This window comes from Pelodiscus sinensis, chromosome 11, assembly GCF_049634645.1.
Source record: "Pelodiscus sinensis isolate JC-2024 chromosome 11, ASM4963464v1, whole genome shotgun sequence".
NCBI classification, from domain to species: domain Eukaryota; kingdom Metazoa; phylum Chordata; order Testudines; family Trionychidae; genus Pelodiscus; species Pelodiscus sinensis.
Window position 1 is genome coordinate 45,682,270 of NC_134721.1, and position 19,257 is coordinate 45,701,526.

Below are 19,257 nucleotides of genomic sequence, written 5' to 3' on the forward strand. Positions count from 1 at the left end.
CCAGCCAGGGACCAGCTGGGGGGCAGAGGCCAGCCAGGGACCAGCTGGGGGGCAGGAGCCAGCCGGGGACCAAGGGACCAAGCAGGGAGCAGCGCAGGCGGTGACTGGTGCAGGCTGCTCCCTGCGCGGGGGGCGCTCTATGGGGACTAAGCCCTGGGCTGCCCCCCGGCAGCAGGACGCCCCCGTTAGCGGCGGGCCCGGAACGAGGGGCTCTGAGTTAGCCGCAGCCCCCGGGCTCCTACCGGGGCGCAGAGCCGGGCCGGCCGGGGACGGAGGGAGCGGCCGGGCCGAGGGGCAGGCGGGCCGGGCCGACTACAGTCCCCAGGCTGCACCGGGCGTGCGCTGCGGGGGCAGGGGCAGGGGCAGGGCCGGGATGGCCGGGGGGGCAGCCGCTAGGCGGGGCCCCGAGCGCTGCGGGAGCCAGGTGGGTCTGAGCGCGCGGGCCCGGCCGCTGCTCTCCGAGCCCCGGGGAGCCTGGGCACAGCGCGGAGTGTGCGAGGGGCCCGAGCGAGAGAGGCGCCTGCTCCGGCCTCCCTGTGCAGGGGCAGGCCGGTGGGGCAGGGTCCCCGTGCACGGGGCAGGTTGGTGGGGCGGGGTCCCCGTGCACGGGCAGGCCGGTGGGGCAGGGTCCCCGTGCACGGGCAGGCCGGTGGGGCAGGGTCCCCGTGCACGGGCAGGCCGGTGGGGCAGGGTCCCCGTGCACGGGCAGGCCGGTGGGGCAGGGTCCCCGTGCACGGGGCAGGCCGGTGGGGCAGGGTCCCCGTGCACGGGCAGGCCGGTGGGGCAGGGTCCCCGTGCACGGGGCAGGCCGGTGGGGCAGGGTCCCCGTGCACGGGCAGGCCGGTGGGGCAGGGTCCCCGTGCACGGGGCAGGCCGGTGGGGCAGGGTCCCCGTGCACGGGCAGGTCGGTGGGGCAGGGTCCCCGTGCACGGGGCAGGCCGGTGGGGCAGGGTCCCCGTGCCCGGGGCAGGCCGGTGGGGCAGGGTCCCCGTGCCCGGGGCAGGCCGGTGGGGCGGGGTCCCCGTGCCCGGGGCAGGCCGGTGGGGCGGGGTCCCCGTGCCCGGGGCAGGCCGGTGGGGCGGGGTCCCCGTGCCCGGGGCAGGCCGGTGGGGCGGGGTCCCCGTGCCCGGGGCAGGCCGGTGGGGCAGGGTCCCCGTGCACGGGGCAGGCTGGTGGGGCAGGGACCCCGTGCAGGTGGAAGTCAAGGGCTGTAGTGCACTCATCCCTTCGTGGGTGGGGGGCTGCTTCTAGTAGAGCCTGAGCCACTTCGAAAGCCATTTGGGGCGTCTCTGATTGAAAGCAAGAGACCAGTCGGTAGCAGTGGTGGGAGGGGCCGAAGGAGGGGGGGGGCACGGACGAGACGCCCATCTCTGTGGCCCCTCTGGGTGCCCCCATCGCTCCTCACCCGGAGAGTGCAGGGTCCTTGTGGTGAGAGCCAAGCATGGGGGGGCTCCAGGATCCGCCCCGATTCCGCCGCCGCTCATCTGCTGGCCCCCAGGGGGCTCGGAGCCTGGGGGGGGCAGCCCTGCGGCAGTGACCGAATGAGCCGCGCTTGGCCGCCCCCCTGCACACTCCCAGCCTGGCTCCCTATGGCCGCACGCCCCCACTCTGCTCCTCGTGGCCCCACGCCAGGGCGCTCCACGGAGCCCCCCGAGGGCTCTGTCCACAGGTCCCCTGGGCAGGGCCCTCCCCGGACCCGCCGGCCCCCACCGGGGCAGTGCCAACAGGAGCTCAGCCTGGACGTGGCCGAGCGCCGGCCTGGGAGGCAGAGACGTGGCCAGAGATGCGCCAGGCCCAGAGCGGGGGGCAAGTCCCAGTCTTTTCTTCCCGGTGCTGGGGGGGCACGTGGCCTCACAGGAGTTCCCCCGATTCTGCCCCACTCCCAGTCCAGGACCCCACGCTCTTCCCCTCCTCTCCCCTCCCCACCTTCCCAGTGTCCCCTGGGGGCCAGGCGCTGAGTCCTGGCTCTCAGGGCGTGCCCACACTCGGTCCCCAGCAGGACCCCCCCCTCCAGTGCGACGGCACCTTCTCTCCAGCGGCAGGGAGACAGCCCCTTCTCGGGGAGTCCACTCCAGTGGACCTGGGTCCCCCGCCCCCATGTCAGTCTCCCTGCAGCCGGCTGAGTCCTGCCTGCCCTGCCCTATCCCCCAGAAACAGCCCCCGTCTCCCAGCAGAGCCCCCAATACCCCAGCCTGGGCCCCTCTTCTCCCCTCCCCTCCCCCTCCAATGTTCTCCCCTCGCTGGGGTCAGCTGGGCCGGTCGTGGGGTCTCCCCTCTGCAGCCCCTTGTCTGGTGTCTGGCCGGACCCAGCCGTGTCCTCTGAGCAGAGCCGGGGTCACAGGGCACCAGACGCTGCGGCTCCAGTTCTGGGCTGAAACAACAAACTCCCCCCCCCCCCCTTTGTCACATTAACCAGTAACATCCGGGCACTGAGCGCCCCTCTGCATGCAGCCCCCCGACCCCGCAGAACTACCCCCTTCCTCACAGGGCAGCTGCAGGAGAGTTTCCAAGGCTGCCCAGCTGATTAGCAGCCTGCTCCCAGCCAGCAGCAGGTGTTTCTCCTGGTGGTGCACATCCGCACCTAGGTGCACAGAACAACAATTATTCCACACATGGGTAGAAAAGTTTAGAGGGAGCATTGGCTGGAGGCGGGGGGCTGAAGGTGGGACAGTAGATGGAGGAGCTGTTGGTAACTGTGCTGCTTTCCCCACTCTGCCCTGCCAGTGGAGGAAGGAGCAGAAGCCCCTCGCCCTGCCCCTCCCCAGAGCTGCCTCGGCTCCGGCTCTGGCTCCGACTCCATACAGCCGCAGCCCTGCTGGAGGAGAGCACCGTGGCTGCGGGCAGCAGTGCACAGGGGAAGAGCAAAGCTCCGGCTCCCCGCAGCCTTGTGCTGCTGGGCAAAGGGGGCCAGCGGGGAGACGGCTCAGTGGAGGGCTGGGGGCGTAGCGGTGTCTTTCCGTATGGCTATAGGCTGGCACTAGGCTCGGGAGAGGAGTGGATCGCTTGCCCGGCCTTTGCTGCTGCCGTCCCCCAGACGTCTCCGGAGTGGCGCCCCGCCCTGCCCCCCCCTCCTCCCCCCGCCTGCTGGGAGCAGCCAGGCCAACGCGAGAGCAGCTGACGGTCTCCTTTGCCTGCAGGTCCCTGCCTGCCCGGAGCCATGGCTGCAGACGTGCACAAGCAAGGGCCAGCACCCGGATCCCTGGGGCCAGCAGACGGGCAGCACCCGGAGCGGTCGGAGAGCCCCATGCCAGGGCTGGTCCAGGGCACGGAACCAGGTAGGGGCATTTCCAGGATCCCCGGTCGCCCCCGCGGCAGATTGGCCCTGGGGGAGGCCTAGAGCCCCCCTTCCCGGGCTAGCCTGGGAGGACTCGGGCCCTGGCCGGGGTACCGAGCAGTGGCTGGGTCGATGGACAGGCACGCAGGCCAACCAGCAGGGAGAACGGCAACGAAGGCCCGCCCCACGGCTTAGGCTGTCCCTTGGCAGCAGTCAGCACTGGGAGTGACCCTGGAGTCATACGACGTGTCCTCGCCGGCCTGCTCCCTCCACCGGGGAGCCACTCAGGAGAGGGGGCCTGGCTCCATAGAGCTCTCCCTCCACCTGGCACTGCCCCCCCACAAACATGCTGCCCCACCTTCGGGTCCCCCCTAGCGAATTCCTAGAAGCGTGGCCGGGCCCGTGGCGGTAACAGGCCTGTGAGCGTGGGGCGGTGGGAGCGTGGCCGGGCCCGTGGCGGTAACAGGCCTGTGAGCGTGGGGCGGTGGGAGCGTGGCCGGGCCCGTGGCGGTAACAGGCCTGTGAGCGTGGGGCGGTGGGAGCGTGGCCGGGCCCGTGGCGGTAACAGGCCTGTGAGCGTGGGGCGGTGGGAGCGTGGCCGGGCCCGTGGCGGTAACAGGCCTGTGAGCGTGGGGCGGTGGGAGCGTGGCCGGGCCCGTGGTGGTAACAGGCCTGTGAGCGTGGGGCGGTGGGAGCGTGGCCGGGCCCGTGGCGGTGGGAGCGTGGCCGGGCCCGTGGCGGTAACAGGCCTGTGAGCGTGGGGCGGTGGGAGCGTGGCCGGGCCCATGGCGGTGGGAGCGTGGCCGGGCCCGTGGCGGTAACAGGCCTGTGAGCGTTGGGTGGTGGGAGCGTGGCCGGGCCCGTGGCGGTAACAGGCCTGTGAGCGTTGGGTGGTGGGAGCGTGGCTGGGCCCGTGGTGCTAACAGGCCTGTGAAGGGCCCAGGGTTCTGGGGTGATGTCTAACCCCATGGGTAGAGCGGGGCGGAGCCAGAGGGCAGCTTGCTGGGATGCCTCCCTCCCCCCCCCAGAGTAACGTGCCGGCGGGGGCGAGGAGCGAGGCCTCGGGGTTAACCGCCTGGAGAGACCAGCCAGGGTCCGACCTTAGCCAGAGATGGGAACCCCTCCCCCCGTCGCCCTGCCCCCGACACGAGGGCTGTCACGCACGCCCCTCCCCGCTGGGCTGGGCCCTTGGCGGCTGCTGTGCTCCGCCCCCCACGCGGGCATTGGCTGAGCTGGTGAAGGCTGCGGGCACGGAGCCCGGGGGCTGCCCTGCCCTGCCCTGCCCTTCCCTGCCGAGAGGCCTTGGCAGCATCTCAGCCTCGGCGCCGCATGGCCTTGGCAGGGTGCCAGCCTCCCCGGGCCGGGGTAAAGTCCCCCAGCTCCAAGCAGAGATAGCGGGGCCATAAAACCAGGCGCCAGCCTTGGGAGGGGGTGTCGCGCTGTCGGAGAGGCGCAGGACCGTCGTGCCAACCCCCGGCCAGGCTGTCACACACCACGTGGGGGGACACCAGGCCAGGGACACGCGAGCGCCTGGGCCACGGTCCCAGCCTCACCGTGGAGTCCCGGCCAGTCCCCGGCGCATCCAGCCGCCCAGACCGCTCACACCCCAACCCCCCCACGTCCCAAGAGGCCAGTCAGCCCCCGGGTGTCCCCTGAGCCGGCCTGCGACAGCCGTCTGAGCGGCTCCTGTTGGCTGGCACCTGGACAGACCCCCGGCGCTCGCTCTGGTTAGGGGAGCAGAGGTCAAAGCTCTGTGTTGGTTCCCAGGGGCAGGCCAGGAGGGGGCCATGTTTGCACACACCCAGTCCTACGAGGACCTGACGAGCCCTGAGGACGGAGAGGTGGCGTCCAGGAGCCCCGAGGAGGGGCCAGGGGACCGAGCAGACCAGACCAGCATGGAGCAGATTAGCAAGGACTTCAGCGAACTCAGCACGCAGCTGACGGGCGTGGCCTTGGACCTGGAGGAGGAGATGAGGCTGAGCCGGGAGGACAAGGAGGCCGTGTCTCCGCAGGCGGCCCGGCGGGACTCCGAGCGCTCGGGAGAGGACGAGGACGTGACCATGGAGGCCTGGCGCATGCACCAGAAGCACGTGTTCGTGCTGAGCGAGGCAGGCAAGCCGGTGTATTCCCGCTACGGCTCCGAGGAGGCGCTCTCCAGCACCACCGGGGTGATGATGGCCCTGGTGTCCTTCCTGGAGGCGGAGAAGAATGCCATCCGGTCTATCCATGCAGGTACCTGGTGGCAGGGGCACGCGCTCCCTGGGGGCGTTGGCTGGGCTTAGACGTGACGCTCTGGCGACCGCTGTGCAGAGCAGCTGGGGCACCGGCGTGGATGAGCGCAGGGCAGGCCTGGGCCCGTCTCAGCTGTAGCTGGCCCCGCACCGGCGCACGCAGCTGTAGCTGGCCCCACACCTGCACGCACCATTGCCTGACGTGCATACGCGGATGTAGCTGGCCCTGCACCGGCGCACACCATTGCCTGACGTGCATACGCGGCTGTAGCTGGCCCTGCACCGGCGCACACCATTGCCTGACGTGCACACGCGGCTGTAGCTGGACCCGCACCGGCGCACACCATTGCCTGACGTGCACACGCGGCTGTAGCTGGCCCTGCACCGGCGCACACCATTGCCTGACGTGCACACGCGGCTGTAGCTGGCCCTGCACCGGCGCACACCATTGCCTGACGTGCATACATGGCTGTAGCTGGTCCCGCACCGGCGCACACCATTGCCTGACGTGCACACGCGGCTGTAGCTGGCCCCGCACCGGCGCACACCATTGCCTGACGTGCACACATGGCTGTAGCTGGCCCCGCACCAGCGTAAACCATTGCCTGACATGCACACGCGGCTGTAGCTGGCCCCGCACCGGCGCACACCATTGCCTGACGTGCACACACGGCTGTAGCTGGCCCTGCACCGGCGCACACCATTGCCTGACGTGCACACACGGCTGTAGCTGGCCCTGCACCGGCGCACACCATTGCCTGACGTGCACACGCGGCTGTAGCTGGCCCCGCACCGGCGCACACCATTGCCTGACGTGCACACATGGCTGTAGCTGGCCCCGCACCAGCGTACACCATTGCCTGACATGCACACACGGCTGTAGCTGGCCCCGCACCAGCGTACACCATTGCCTGACATGCACACATGGCTGTAGCTGGCCCCGCACCGGCGCACACCATTGCCTGACGTGCACACATGGCTGTAGCTGGCCCTGCACCGGCGCACACCATTGCCTGACATGCACACATGGCTGTAGCTGGCCCCGCACCGGCGCACACCATTGCCTGACGTGCACACGCGGCTGTAGCTGGCCCTGCACCGGCGCACACCATTGCCTGACGTGCACACACGGCTGTAGCTGGCCCTGCACCGGCGCACACCATTGCCTGACGTGCATACATGGCTGTAGCTGGCCCTGCACCGGCGCACACCATTGCCTGACGTGCACACGCGGCTGTAGCTGGCCCCGCACCGGCGCACACCATTGCCTGACGTGCACACATGGCTGTAGCTGGCCCCGCACCAGCGTACACCATTGCCTGACATGCACACACGGCTGTAGCTGGCCCCGCACCAGTGTACACTATTGCCTGACATGCACACATGGCTGTAGCTGGCCCCGCACCGGCGCACACCATTGCCTGACGTGCACACATGGCTGTAGCTGGCCCTGCACCGGCGCACACCATTGCCTGACATGCACACATGGCTGTAGCTGGCCCCGCACCGGCGCACACCATTGCCTGACGTGCACACATGGCTGTAGCTGGCCCTGCACCAGCGCACACCATTGCCTGACGTGCACACATGGCTGTAGCTGGCCCCGCACCGGCGCACACCATTGCCTGACGTGCACACATGGCTGTAGCTGGCCCTGCACCGGCGCACACCATTGCCTGACGTGCACACATGGCTGTAGCTGGCCCTGCACCAGCGCACACCATTGCCTGACGTGCACACATGGCTGTAGCTGGCCCCGCACCAGCGTAAACCATTGCCTGACGTGCACACATGGCTGTAGCTGGCCCTGCACCGGCGCACACCATTGCCTGACGTGCACACATGGCTGTAGCTGGCCCTGCACCAGCGCACACCATTGCCTGACGTGCACACATGGCTGTAGCTGGCCCTGCACCAGCGTAAACCATTGCCTGACGTGCACACATGGCTGTAGCTGGCCCCGCACCGGCGCACACCATTGCCTGACGTGCACACATGGCTGTAGCTGGCCCTGCACCGGCGCACACCATTGCCTGACGTGCACACGCGGCTGCCACAAGGGCGTGTGTGAGTCCGGCACCCGGGAGTGCTGAGTGTGCGCGTGAAAGGGGCCGCTGGGAGGTGGTTCCAGGGCAGGCAGAGGTGGCCTGGGCCTGTGGAGGGTGGCAAGCCCGTGGCTCTGGCCCGTCACACGGCTCCTGTGCGGGGGGGCTGCGCTTCCTTCCTCGGCTGGGCCAGGCGTGGGCTGCAGGGGGGGCCCCTTGCACGGAGGAACCTGCAGCCAGCAGGGCAGATGCTGGCGGGGAGGAAGCGGAGAACCCCTCCCTGCAGGTCCTGCCCCCGCGCTCCCCTTGGCCAGGAGTCCCAGACTGCAGGAGCAGGGCGGGGCCTCCAGGGGGCGCTTCCCCGCGGCGCGCAGAGCTGCACACAGCCACCTGTGTCCCCCGGAGCTACGTTAGGTAGCCCCCCCATTCCCTGTCCCTGTCCTGACAAACCCCACACTCCCACCCCCACCCCGTCCCCCCACCCAGACCCTGCCTCTCACCCTGCTCCTGCACCCCCTCCTGCCCAGACCCCGCACCCCCACCCTGCCCCAGCCCCCTCCCTTCCACCCAGACCCTGCACCCCCTCCTGCCCAGACCCTTTGCCTTCACCGCTTGTACCCCACCTGCTGCCTACACCCCCCACCCCAGCCTACTCCTGCACCCTTCCAGCTCCTGCGCCTGTAGCTCTAGCCCACTCCTGCATCTACCTCCCACCCAGACCCCCACCCTCAAGCTGCTCCCTGGCAGCCCCCCTCCTGCACACTGCCTGAGCCCCTCCTTTGTGGCCCCACCCCAGAGCCTAGGGGCCCTCAGAAAAATGAACCCAGCCCTGCACATCCAGAGCCCTGGCGCCTCCCCCGGGACCCCCGAGGGGCTGGAGGGGAGGGGAGGGGAGGGGAGGGGAGGGAGGATATCTTCCCTCTTCTCATCTGGGGGCCAGGCCAGGGCGGGTTTGTGGGTTTTTTGAATTACTTTGCTTCCCCTTGCATGTGGCCCTGATTGATTTTCCTGTGGGCCAGGGGCCCCGCCTCAGGTTGGGGGGGGGGGCAATCCACCCCCGAGCGCCACAGCTGTGACGTCCCAACCCCCGTGGCAGAGCCGGCTACCGCCGCTCAGGGAGGTGGTCCTCCTACACCCGTCTCCGGGTGTGGGCTGTAGCTACGGCGACGGAGCTGTGCCGCCGCGGTTCCCTCTGGGCTGACCTGGCCTCCCTCTCCTCGCGCGCGGGGCAGATGGCTACAAGGTGGTCTTTGTGCGCCGGAGCCCGCTGGTGCTGGTGGCCGTGGCCCGGACGCGGCAGTCGGAGCAGGAGGTCGCCCACGAGCTGCTGTACATCTACTACCAGATCCTGAGCCTGCTCACCGGGCCCCAGCTCCACCACATCTTCCAGCAGAAGCAGAACTACGACCTGCGCAGGCTGCTGGCCGGCTCCGAGCGCATCACCGACAGCCTGCTGGACCTGATGGCGCGGGACCCCAGCGTCCTGATGGGCGCGGCGCGCTGCCTGCCCATGCCGCCGGGGCTGCGGGACACCGTGGGCGCCTGCCTGCAGCAGGCCCGGGCCGGGAGCCTGGTCTTCTCCATCCTGCTCTGCAGGAACCAGCTGGTGTCCCTGGTGCGCAGGAAGGACCAGGTCCTACACCCCATTGACCTGCATTTACTCTTCAACCTCATCAGCTCCTCCTCCTTCCGGGAGGGCGAGGCCTGGACTCCCATCTGCCTGCCCAAGTTCAACGCCAGCAGCTTCTTCCACGCCCACATCTCCTACCTGGAGCAGGCCCCGGACCTGTGCCTGCTGCTGGTCTCCGCCGACCGCGAGGACTTCTTCAGCGTCTCCGACTGCAAGCGCCGGTTCCAGGAGCGCCTGCGCAAGCGCGGCGTGGCCTCGGCCCTGCAGGAGGCGCTGCGCACCCCCTTCTACAGCGTCGCCCAGGTGGGCATCCCGGACCTCCGCCACTTCCTCTACAAGTCCAAGAGCTCGGGGCTCTTCACCAGGTGAGAGGCGGGGCGGGGCGGGCCTGGCCTCCGTGGAGGGGCGCTCCTGTGGCCGTGCCGCTCAGAGCCGGGGCTGCTCCCCCCGACGGGCCTGCGCTGGCACGGGGCTGGGAGCAGGCACTGAACCGTGAGCAGCTGCCTGGGCCAGCCTGCGAGTCTCATAGTCCCCCCCGAGCCACAGGAGGGACTCCCACACGCTACGGCAGCCCGGGGGCGCTGGCCGGCGTGCGGCTGTGTCAGTCCCCGGGGGCGCTGGCCGGCGTGCGGCTGTGTCAGTCCCCAGGGGGCGCTGGCCGGCGTGCGGCTGTGTCAGTCCCCGGGGGCACTGGCCGGCGTGCGGCTGTGTCAGTCCCCGGGGGCGCTGGCCGGCGTGCGGCTGTGTCAGTCCCCGGGGGCGCTGGCCGGCGTGCGGCTGCGTCAGTCCCCGGGGGCGCTGGCCGGCGTGCGGCTGTGTCGGTCCCCGGGGGGCGCTGGCCGGCGTGCGGCTGTGTCGGTCCCTGGGGGGCGCTGGCCGGCGTGCGGCTGTGTCGGTCCCTGGGGGGCGCTGGCCGGCGTGCGGCTGTGTCGGTCCCTGGGGGGCGCTGGCCGGCGTGCGGCTGTGTCGGTCCCTGGGGGGCGCTGGCCGGCGTGCGGCTGTGTCGGTCCCTGGGGGGCGCTGGTCGGCGTGCGGCTGTGTCGGTCCCTGGGGGGCGCTGGTCGGCGTGCGGCTGTGTCGGCGTGCGGCTGTGTCAGTCCCCGGGGGCGCTGGCCGGCGTGCGGCTGTGTCAGTCCCCGGGGGCGCTGGCCCGCGTGCGGCTGTGTCGGTCCCCGGGGGCGCTGGCCGGCGTGCGGCTGTGTCGGTCCCCGGGGGGCGCTGGCCGGCGTGCGGCTGTGTCGGTCCCCGGGGGGCGCTGGCCGGCCTGCGGCTGTGTCGGTCCCCGGGGGCGCTGGCCGGCCTGCGGCTGTGTCGGTCCCCGGGGGCGCTGGCCGGCCTGCGGCTGTGTCGGTCCCCGGGGGCGCTGGCCGGCCTGCGGCTGTGTCGGTCCCCGGGGGCGCTGGCCGGCCTGCGGCTGTGTCGGTCCCCGGGGGCGCTGGCCGGCGTGCGGCTGTGTCGGTCCCCGGGGGCGCTGGCCGGCGTGCGGCTGTGTCGGTCCCCGGGGGGCGCTGGCCGGCGTGCGGCTGTGTCGGTCCCCGGGGGGCGCTGGCCGGCGTGCGGCTGTGTCGGTCCCCGGGGGGCGCTGGCCGGCCTGCGGCTGTGTCGGTCCCCGGGGGGCGCTGGCCGGCCTGCGGCTGTGTCGGTCCCCGGGGGCGCTGGCCGGCCTGCGGCTGTGTCGGTCCCCGGGGGCGCTGGCCGGCCTGCGGCTGTGTCGGTCCCCGGGGGCGCTGGCCGGCCTGCGGCTGTGTCGGTCCCCGGGGGCGCTGGCCGGCGTGCGGCTGTGTCGGTCCCCGGGGGCGCTGGCCGGCCTGCGGCTGTGTCGGTCCCCGGGGGCGCTGGCCGGCGTGCGGCTGTGTCGGTCCCCAGGGAGCGCTGGCCGGCGTGCGGCTGTGTCGGTCCCCGGGGGGCGCTGGCCGGCCTGCGGCTGTGTCGGTCCCCGGGGGGCGCTGGCCGGCGTGCGGCTGTGTCGGTCCCCGGGGGGCGCTGGCCGGCGTGCGGCTGTGTCGGTCCCCGGGGGCGCTGGCCGGCCTGCGGCTGTGTCGGTCCCCGGGGGCGCTGGCCGGCGTGCGGCTGTGTCGGTCCCCGGGGGCGCTGGCCGGCCTGCGGCTGTGTCGGTCCCCGGGGGCGCTGGCCGGCCTGCGGCTGTGTCGGTCCCCGGGGAGCGCTGGCCGGCGTGCGGCTGTGTCGGTCCCCGGGGGGCGCTGGCCGGCCTGCGGCTGTGTCGGTCCCCGGGGGGCGCTGGCCGGCGTGCGGCTGTGTCGGTCCCCGGGGGGCGCTGGCCGGCGTGCGGCTGTGTCGGTCCCCGGGGGCGCTGGCCGGCGTGCGGCTGTGTCGGTCCCCGGGGGCGCTGGCCGGCGTGCGGCTGTGTCGGTCCCCGGGGAGCGCTGGCCGGCGTGCGGCTGTGTCGGTCCCCGGGGGGCGCTGGCCGGCGTGCGGCTGTGTCGGTCCCCGGGGGGCGCTGGCCGGCGTGCGGCTGTGTCGGTCCCCGGGGGGCGCTGGCCGGCGTGCGGCTGTGTCGGTCCCCGGGGGGCGCTGGCCGGCGTGCGGCTGTGTCGGTCCCCGGGGGGCGCTGGCCGGCGTGCGGCTGTGTCGGTCCCTGGGGGCGCTGGCTGGCGTGCGGCTGTGTCGGTCCCCGGGGGGCGCTGGTCGGCGTGCGGCTGTGTCGGTCCCCGGGGGCGCTGGTCGGCGTGCGGCTGTGTCGGTCCCCGGGGGGCGCTGGCCGGCGTGCGGCTGTGTCGGTCCCCGGGGGGCGCTGGTCGGCGTGCGGCTGTCAGGCTGGCTGGCGTGCAGCTGTGGAGCTGGCTGGCGTGCAACTGTGGGGCTGGCTGACATCCAGGTATGGGGCTGGCTGGCGTGCGGGTGTGTGGGGCTGGCTGGCGTGCGGCTGTGGGGCTGGCTGGCATGCGGTTGTGGGGCTGGCTGGCATGTACTCTCGGTCCCACAAAAGTTATGTTAGAGTTGGAAAAGGTTCGGAAAAGGCAGCGAAAACTATGAGGGTTTGGAACGCCGCACCAAGAGGAGAGATCAATAAGACTGGGACTTGTCAGGGTCTGACAGAGATCTATACAATCGTGACTGGTGTGTGACTCTTTCCCATCACACAGAACTAGGGGTCACCCAATGAAATTAATAGGCAGCAGGTTTAAAACAAACAAAGGGAAGTTTGTCTTCATGCTGTGCACAGCCAACCTGTGGAACTCCTTGCCAGAGGATGTGGTGAAGGCCAGAACCACAACAGGGGGAGGTCTAGGTTGGATATTAGGAAAAACTATTTCACTGGGGGTGTGTTTACACTGCAGGGCTTAACTCGAAATGAGCTGCACGAATTGAGCTAGGTCAGTGGCGTATCTTATTTTGAAAACCTGGTTTGAAAGAGGGAGCGTCTGCACAGCACTGTTTGGAAATGGAGCGCTCTTCCTCCGACTTCCCTTCCTCCTCGTGCTCTGGTCCAGGAGCCAGAGTACGAAGTCCTCCAGCGTGACGGTATTTTGCCACCATTTCGAAAGAACTGTCTCCAGTGCAAACGCAGCCGAAGTTCTTTGGGATAGTGTTGCAGGGCGGACGTGCCCTAGGAGGGGGAAGCGCTGGGCTGGGTTCCCTGGGGAGGGGGCATCTCCACCCCTGGAGGTTTTCAAGTCCCGCCTGGACGGAGCCCGTCCGGGCTGGTTAAGTCGGGTCGGGGGTGGGGGCTGGACTCGGTGGCTCCTGAGGGCTCTGCCCGCCCTGGCCTTGTATGATTCCAGGGCTCAAAAGGGAGCGCGAGATTCCTGGAGTTGGGCCTGTCGGTGGCCATTAGCCAGGCTGGGGCTGGGCGGGGAGGGTGCCCCTAGCTTCCGTGTGCCAGAGGTTGGGGCTGGGCGACCAAGGAGGGGTCCCTGTTCTGCCCCTCCCTCTGGGGCATCTGGCACTAGCGTCTGTGGGCTGACGGGCCTGGGGCTGGCCCCGCCTGGCCGCTCGGATGCTCCCATAGAAGACAGCCGGCGTCGCCTGGCTCCTTCAGCGCAGGAGTCAGAGCAGGGCCTTGAGGGTCTGGGGGAGCAGTGCAGGAGGTGGGGGCGAGAGCGAGGGGTGGGAGCTAAGGAGGGTCTCAGGGCATGGCCCCCCACCCCCCCATCCCACCCTGGTGCTGCAGCCAAGCGCCAGGAGGGAGGGAAAGGGTTGGTGGAAGGGGGTACTTAGCCAGTCTGCTGGAGGGCAAGATGGTGGGATCCCAGACCCACTGCCACCCCCTTGACGGTGCGGCTTCCCCCAGCGGCCTCCCTGCAGGCTGGCTCCCCCCGCACTCCCTGCCCCCCAGGCCTCTCTGCAGGCTGGCTCCCTGCCCCCCGGGGCCACTCTCATCTCAGAAGCAGTCCCATTCCTGGCACTTCCCGTGTGCCTGGCCCAGCCGCACCCTGGCCTTGCTTGCCGCGAGGGTGAGGGCGCTGCCTGCCCGGTCTGGTGGCCTCGCTCTTCCCGTTTCGGAGCAGCGCTCGATGAAACGCACTCGCCGACAGCCCGTTCCTACGGATCCCAGGCGCCGTGGGCTGCCCGCAGGGCTCAGGAGCGCATTGTCTGGCTGCCGGGCGGGCTGCCCGCGGGGCTCGGGAGCGCATTGTCTGGCTGCCGGGCGGGCTGCCCGCGGGGCTCGGGAGCGCGCTGTCTGGCTGCCGGGCGGGCTGCCCGCGGGGCTCGGGAGCGCATTGTCTGGCTGCCGGGCGGGCTGCCCGCGGGGCTCGGGAGCGCATTGTCTGGGTGCCGGGCGGGCTGCCCGCGGGGCTCGGGAGCGCGCTGTCTGGCTGCCGGGCGGGCTGCCCGCGGGGCTCGGGAGCGCATTGTCTGGCTGCCGGGCGGGCTGCCCGCGGGGCTCGGGAGCGCATTGTCTGGCTGCCGGGCGGGCTGCCCGCGGGGCTCGGGAGCGCATTGTCTGGCTGCCGGGCGGGCTGCCCGCGGGGCTCGGGAGCGCATTGTCTGGGTGCCGGGCGGGCTGCCCGCGGGGCTCGGGAGCGCGCTGTCTGGCTGCCGGGCGGGCTGCCCGCGGGGCTCGGGAGCGCATTGTCTGGCTGCCGGGCGGGCTGCCCGCGGGGCTCGGGAGCGCATTGTCTGGCTGCCGGGCGGGCTGCCCGCGGGGCTCGGGAGCGCGCTGTCTGGCTGCCGGGCGGGCTGCCCGCGGGGCTCGGGAGCGCATTGTCTGGGTGCCGGGCGGGCTGCCCGCAGGGCTCGGGAGCGCGCTGTCTGGCTGCCGGGCGGGCTGCCCGCGGGGCTCGGGAGCGCGCTGTCTGGGTGCCGGGCGGGCTGCCCGCGGGGCTCGGGAGCGCATTGTCTGGGTGCCGGGCGGGCGGCCCCCTGGGACGCGGAGGCCTTGCTCTGGTGCGCGGGGCCAGGGTAAGGATCTGGGTTGTTTTTCCAGCCCGGAGGTCGAGGCTCCGTATGTCAGCGAGGAGGAGAAGCAAAGGCTCCTGGAGCTCTACCGGTACCTGCACAGCCGGGCCCACAACTCCTCCCGCCCCCTGAAGAACATCTACGTCACAGGCCCCAGCGAGAACCTCCTGGCCTGGGTAAGAGCCACTCAGCCCAGGAGAGCGGCCGCGGCCACAGCTCTGGAGTCAAGGGTCCGGTGCTGGCCGCAGTAGCAGGCTTTTCTCCTCTGACCGGGACCGGCCAGTAGGGGGGCAAAGAGCCACCCGCCTTGGGGGGGTACCGAGCTGAGAGAGCAGCTGAAGGCCCCACTATGGTCAGGCTGGCGGGTACATTCCTCTGCATGTGGAACGTGGATACCAACCCGCTGTCAGGAGGGGGCCTGGGAAATAAGAACGGCTTAGTGTGTGTCATAAGCCCTATACTGTTTGCTGGTCAGGGGAATCTCCTTCGGGTCCTGCGTCCTCTCTTAGGTTAGTGCTGTCACCACTGGGCCTCCTGCAGAAGCCCTCGTGGTATCTGGAAGCGGGCGCATGCCCAGGCTCTGATGGGTCTGCTGCCCTCCCCCCAGGTGACCGGCGCCTTCGAGCTGTACGTGTGCTACAGCCCGCTGGGGACCAAGGCGGCCGTGCTCAGCGCTGTCAGCAAGCTCATGAAGTGGATCCGCAGGGAGGAGGAGCGACTCTTCATCCTGACGCCGCAGACCTACTGAGGGGACTGGCCTGGGGCGCGCCCGCCACACCCAGAGCCCTCGGGCAGGCCCCGCCCTGCTGTGCGCGGTGAGGGGCCCTGGGGAGACGGCCCCCCCTCCGGAGTGTGGGCTCTGAGAGACGGGAGCTTCCCGAGTCGCCTGGCGCTGTGAGCGGGCACGTGCTCCCCGCTCCCCCTGCCCAGCTGGGGCTCTCCTTGCTAGCCACCTCCACGGCGGGCACTCGGCCGGCACTGGCCTCCCAGGACTCCTGCACCTCCCCCCGTCGCTGGGCTCTTCCTGAGTCTTGGGGTGGCACCTCCCCGGGCAGGGCCATTGCCTGTGTGCCCCCCCTTCCTCCCCGCCTCTGGCGCGGCCTCGGCCCGGCCTTACAGCCCCCCCCTTCCTCCCCGCCTCTGGCCCGGCCTCGGCCCGGCCTTACAGCCCCCCCCTTCCTCCCCGCCTCTGGCCCGGCCTCGGCCCGGCCTTACAGCCCCCCCCTTCCTCCCCGCCTCTGGCGCGGCCTCGGCCCGGCCTTACAGCCCCCCCCTTCCTCCCCGTCTCTGGCACGGCCTCAGCCCGGCCTTACAGCCCCCCCTTCCTCCCCGCCTCTGGCCCGGCCTCAGCCCGGCCTTACAGCCCCCCCTTCCTCCCCGCCTCTGGCACGGCCTCAGCCCGGCCTTACAGCCCCCCCTTCCTCCCCGCCTCTGGCACGGCCTCAGCCCGGCCTTACAGCCCCCCCTTCCTCCCTGCCTCTGGCACGGCCTCTGCCCAACCTTACAGCCCCCCCTTCCTCCCCGCCTCTGGCACGGCCTCAGCCCGGCCTTACAGCCCCCCCTTCCTCCCCGCCTCTGGCACGGCCTCAGCCCGGCCTTACAGCCCCCCCTTCCTCCCCGCCTCTGGCACGGCCTCAGCCCGGCCTTACAGCCCCCCCTTCCTCCCCGCCTCTGGCACGGCCTCAGCCCGGCCTTACAGCCCCCCCTTCCTCCCCGTCTCTGGCACGGCCTCAGCCCAGCCTTACAGCGTTCCCCCCCCCCCCCCCCCCCAAGCACTGTGCAAGGCGTCTCAGCTGTTTCTGTTCTAGGAGTTTGCAGCGAGCGTCCCAAGGGCCTGGCCCGGCAGGGCGCCGCCCGCCCAGGTGGACTCTGGAATTTCACCTGGTTCTGGGGGGCGGGGGCCGAGCCAGTGCCAGGCTGGGCTTGCTCCTGCCCCGGGGGGTAGCCCCCCCCGCCTGCTCCCAGCGTCCCGGGAGGCCCCCAGGGCGGGGGAAATCGGGCCCCAGCTGGGCGTGTGGAGAAGGGCTCGTCTGGGGCTTGGCTGCTCTTTCCTTCCCTCGCGGGCCAGACCGGGCGCCCGGCTCTCCAGTCCCAGAACCCCGGCAGGCTCCAACCGCGTCCTTCCTGGCACGTTTCACAACCCGGCCAGCCCTTGCCTCACCCGCCCTGCGGCCTGGCCTGCAGCACTCAGCCCTGCCCCACTCCCTGCAGACGCCGCCTCAGCCCCGACCCGCATGGGGCCCACGGGGCCTGGGTTCCTTGCCGGGCCCGGGGCTGCTGGGCCCAGAACCGGGGAGGCCGGGGCCGAGGGACAGGAGCGGCGAAAGCAGCGGGAGCCCCGTGGTGCCGTTAGCCCCCGCCTGAGGGCGGGTGCTGGGTTTGCCGGCGCGGGGACGTTAACCGGCCGGTACATCCCAGGCCTGGCGTGGGAATATTGCCCCAGAAGCCCGGCAGCCCTGTGGGAACCGCACAGCCACAGCTGCCCTGCCTGTCAGCCCCTCCCTCCTCCTGGGGCCTGTCATCCCCAGGCCGTCTGCGGAACGGCTGCTTAGCCGGCGGGTCCCAGCCCGGAGCAGTGCCAGGGATTTCCTGTCCTAAGCGCAGGGCTCGCCGCCCTCCCCCAGCCCGCCCCACACGTGGCCGGGAGCAGGGCCAAGATCCTCGGCCTGCCCCACCCACCGCGTTCAGACGGCCCGGTGCACCGCAGCCCGCAGGCGCCGGGGCCTCGCTCGGACGTGGGCGCTGGCAAAGGAGCCGCCACAGGGACGCAAAGGCTGGAGAAGGCTTTGAACTCCTGGGCGAGGCAGGGCCGTGGGGCGGGAGGGACATGGGCCACCGTGGGGGTGGCAGGCCCAGTCCAGCTGCCTTGCGGGGAGACAGGAGCCCAGCACAAGTGAGCTGGCGCCAGGTGAGGTTGGCTGGCCTCCGGCCTCATGCTCTGTTGTCTTGGCTGCCCAGGACGTCTCGGCCCTGCCTGGCCGGAGACTCTCCAGCGCCCGCAGCGCCCGAGGGCTTGGGACGGAAGAGGCACAACTCCGGGCTTTAAAGAGGTCTGGGAGGCTCCCTGCTCTCCCAAGAGGACAGAGCGGGCCCACTTCTACCTGGCGGGGCCAAGAACCGGGCACCGGGGAGGAACCTGAACCTGTTTCTACTGGCACGAAATGGACGAAGGACTGACTCCGGTTCCGGCGAAAGAGCAGACTGCGCTGGAAGGATGCCCCTCCCCGCCTGGCGCTGGAGGAACTGGGGCTCCGGGTGGGACCTTGGATTCTCCCCAGTCTGCACGTAGCAGAGCTCACAGTGGGAACTGGCCTGGCGCCAGGAGCAGGGTGTGGACTGGGTGGGATCAGCTGTCCCTAGAGGGCAGGGCGCAGGGTAGAGGGGTCACTAGGAGGAGTGTCTCCCAGAGGGCAGAGCTGGGGCTGCTGGCCTGGTGTTCCCACACAGCGTGGGCAGCATCCCGCACAGTGCAGAGGAACCCCCCCAGCTGGGACAGCTGCAGGAGGCAATCTCGGGGTGCCCCCAGGCTGACCCTGCTGCATGAGAGCCGTGGGCGCAGTGTCACCCGCCTGTCTGCCTTCTAGGCAGAGCTGCGGCGCCCACACTTGCAATTCATCCCAAGGCCCGGGACAGCTGGTGTTCCCCACAGCCGCTGCAGCCCAGCGCCTGTTTGTCACACTCGGCCCTTGTGGGTGTGAACTTTGGCCCAGCCACAGGGTGTCACCTGTCAGAGCTGCCCAGGGACTGAGGACCAGGGCTGTAGCAGCGCTGCCAGACTGGGCCAAGGCAGCCGGCTCCTCTGGGAATGGGCTAGAAGATGCTGAATTGTAAAACATTTGCCTGTTTACCAGAAATAAACACAATCAAGCTGGCAGCGTCCTTGTGATGGCCTGGGAACCCTGAGTGCGCACGGAGCAGGCCGCCCGCGGGGGCCAGGCCCGAGCAGACTCAGAAATGGTGAGATTTTAAGACCCAGCGGTACCCTGGGGCTCTGTTTGCCTGCTGCGTTTGAGCCTCGGCTTGCATGTCCCAGCCTTCCTTCCTCGTGGCTGACCGAGCACCCGCACGTGCACAACGCAAAGCCTCTGCCCCTCCCCTTGCGTCCCAGGGCGTATGGGTTAGAGTTAGCGTGTTCAGCTGGAAATGCAGTTTCAAAGGCAGAGCTCCTTTAAATCGCTGTGCTTAACGCCAAACGGTTACAGCTGCCAGTTACTGGCCAGTCCCCGCACCCCCCCCCCCGGCCCAGCGTACCCACACGTGGCCAAGCTCCAACACAGCATCAGGTGTTTACGGCACCTCGGCACCTTGTGGGGCTCGTCCCTTTTGAAAAGGAACCCCGTACGCCAGGCGGATTGCTGCATCTGCGGCCGGGTGGCGAAGCCAAGCCACCGAATGCTGCCAGCCCCCGAGATTCTTACGGCTCTTGCACATCGAGTTGGTTTCTGGACAACGGGACTCGTGTTATCGCCCGCGCAAACGTGTTTCGAGCCGTTGCGAGGGCACAGCAAAGCTGGGCAGCCAGGGAAGGGTCCAGTGCTGACTCAGACCCTCTCGGCTTTTCACCCCGACCGATGATTGTGGGGGCCTGGGCCGTGCAGAGCGGGCACTGTGCCCAGCAGGGGCTGACAGGCGTGGCTGTTCTCTTGGCCTTTCCTGGCCCCTCCGCAATGTTTGGGCAAGTTACCCCCTGCTCCCTTGCTGCACAGCACATGGGGG

At 70.7% G+C, this 19,257-nt stretch overlaps 1 protein-coding gene across 3 annotated transcripts; it reads left to right on the forward strand.

Moving 5' to 3' along the window:
- Positions 1–287: 287 nt before the first annotated feature.
- Positions 288–18,415, forward strand: MON1A (MON1 vesicular trafficking associated A). 3 transcript variants are annotated; one of them, XM_075939558.1, is made up of 7 exons: positions 288–424; positions 3,138–3,275; positions 5,042–5,506; positions 8,783–9,545; positions 14,570–14,717; positions 15,149–15,356; positions 17,500–18,415. In XM_075939558.1, the coding sequence occupies exons 2-6, from the start codon at positions 3,158–3,160 to the stop codon at positions 15,287–15,289; spliced, it is 1,635 nt and encodes a 544-aa protein (XP_075795673.1). In that variant the 5' UTR covers positions 288–424; positions 3,138–3,157; the 3' UTR covers positions 15,290–15,356; positions 17,500–18,415. The 3 variants fall into 3 exon arrangements, with proteins under 3 accessions (XP_075795673.1, XP_075795675.1, XP_075795674.1); XM_075939560.1 differs by lacking the exon at positions 288–424 and adding an exon at positions 451–581; XM_075939559.1 differs by lacking the exon at positions 288–424 and having other exon boundaries at positions 2,418–3,275.
- The last annotated feature ends 842 nt before the right edge of the window (positions 18,416–19,257 follow it).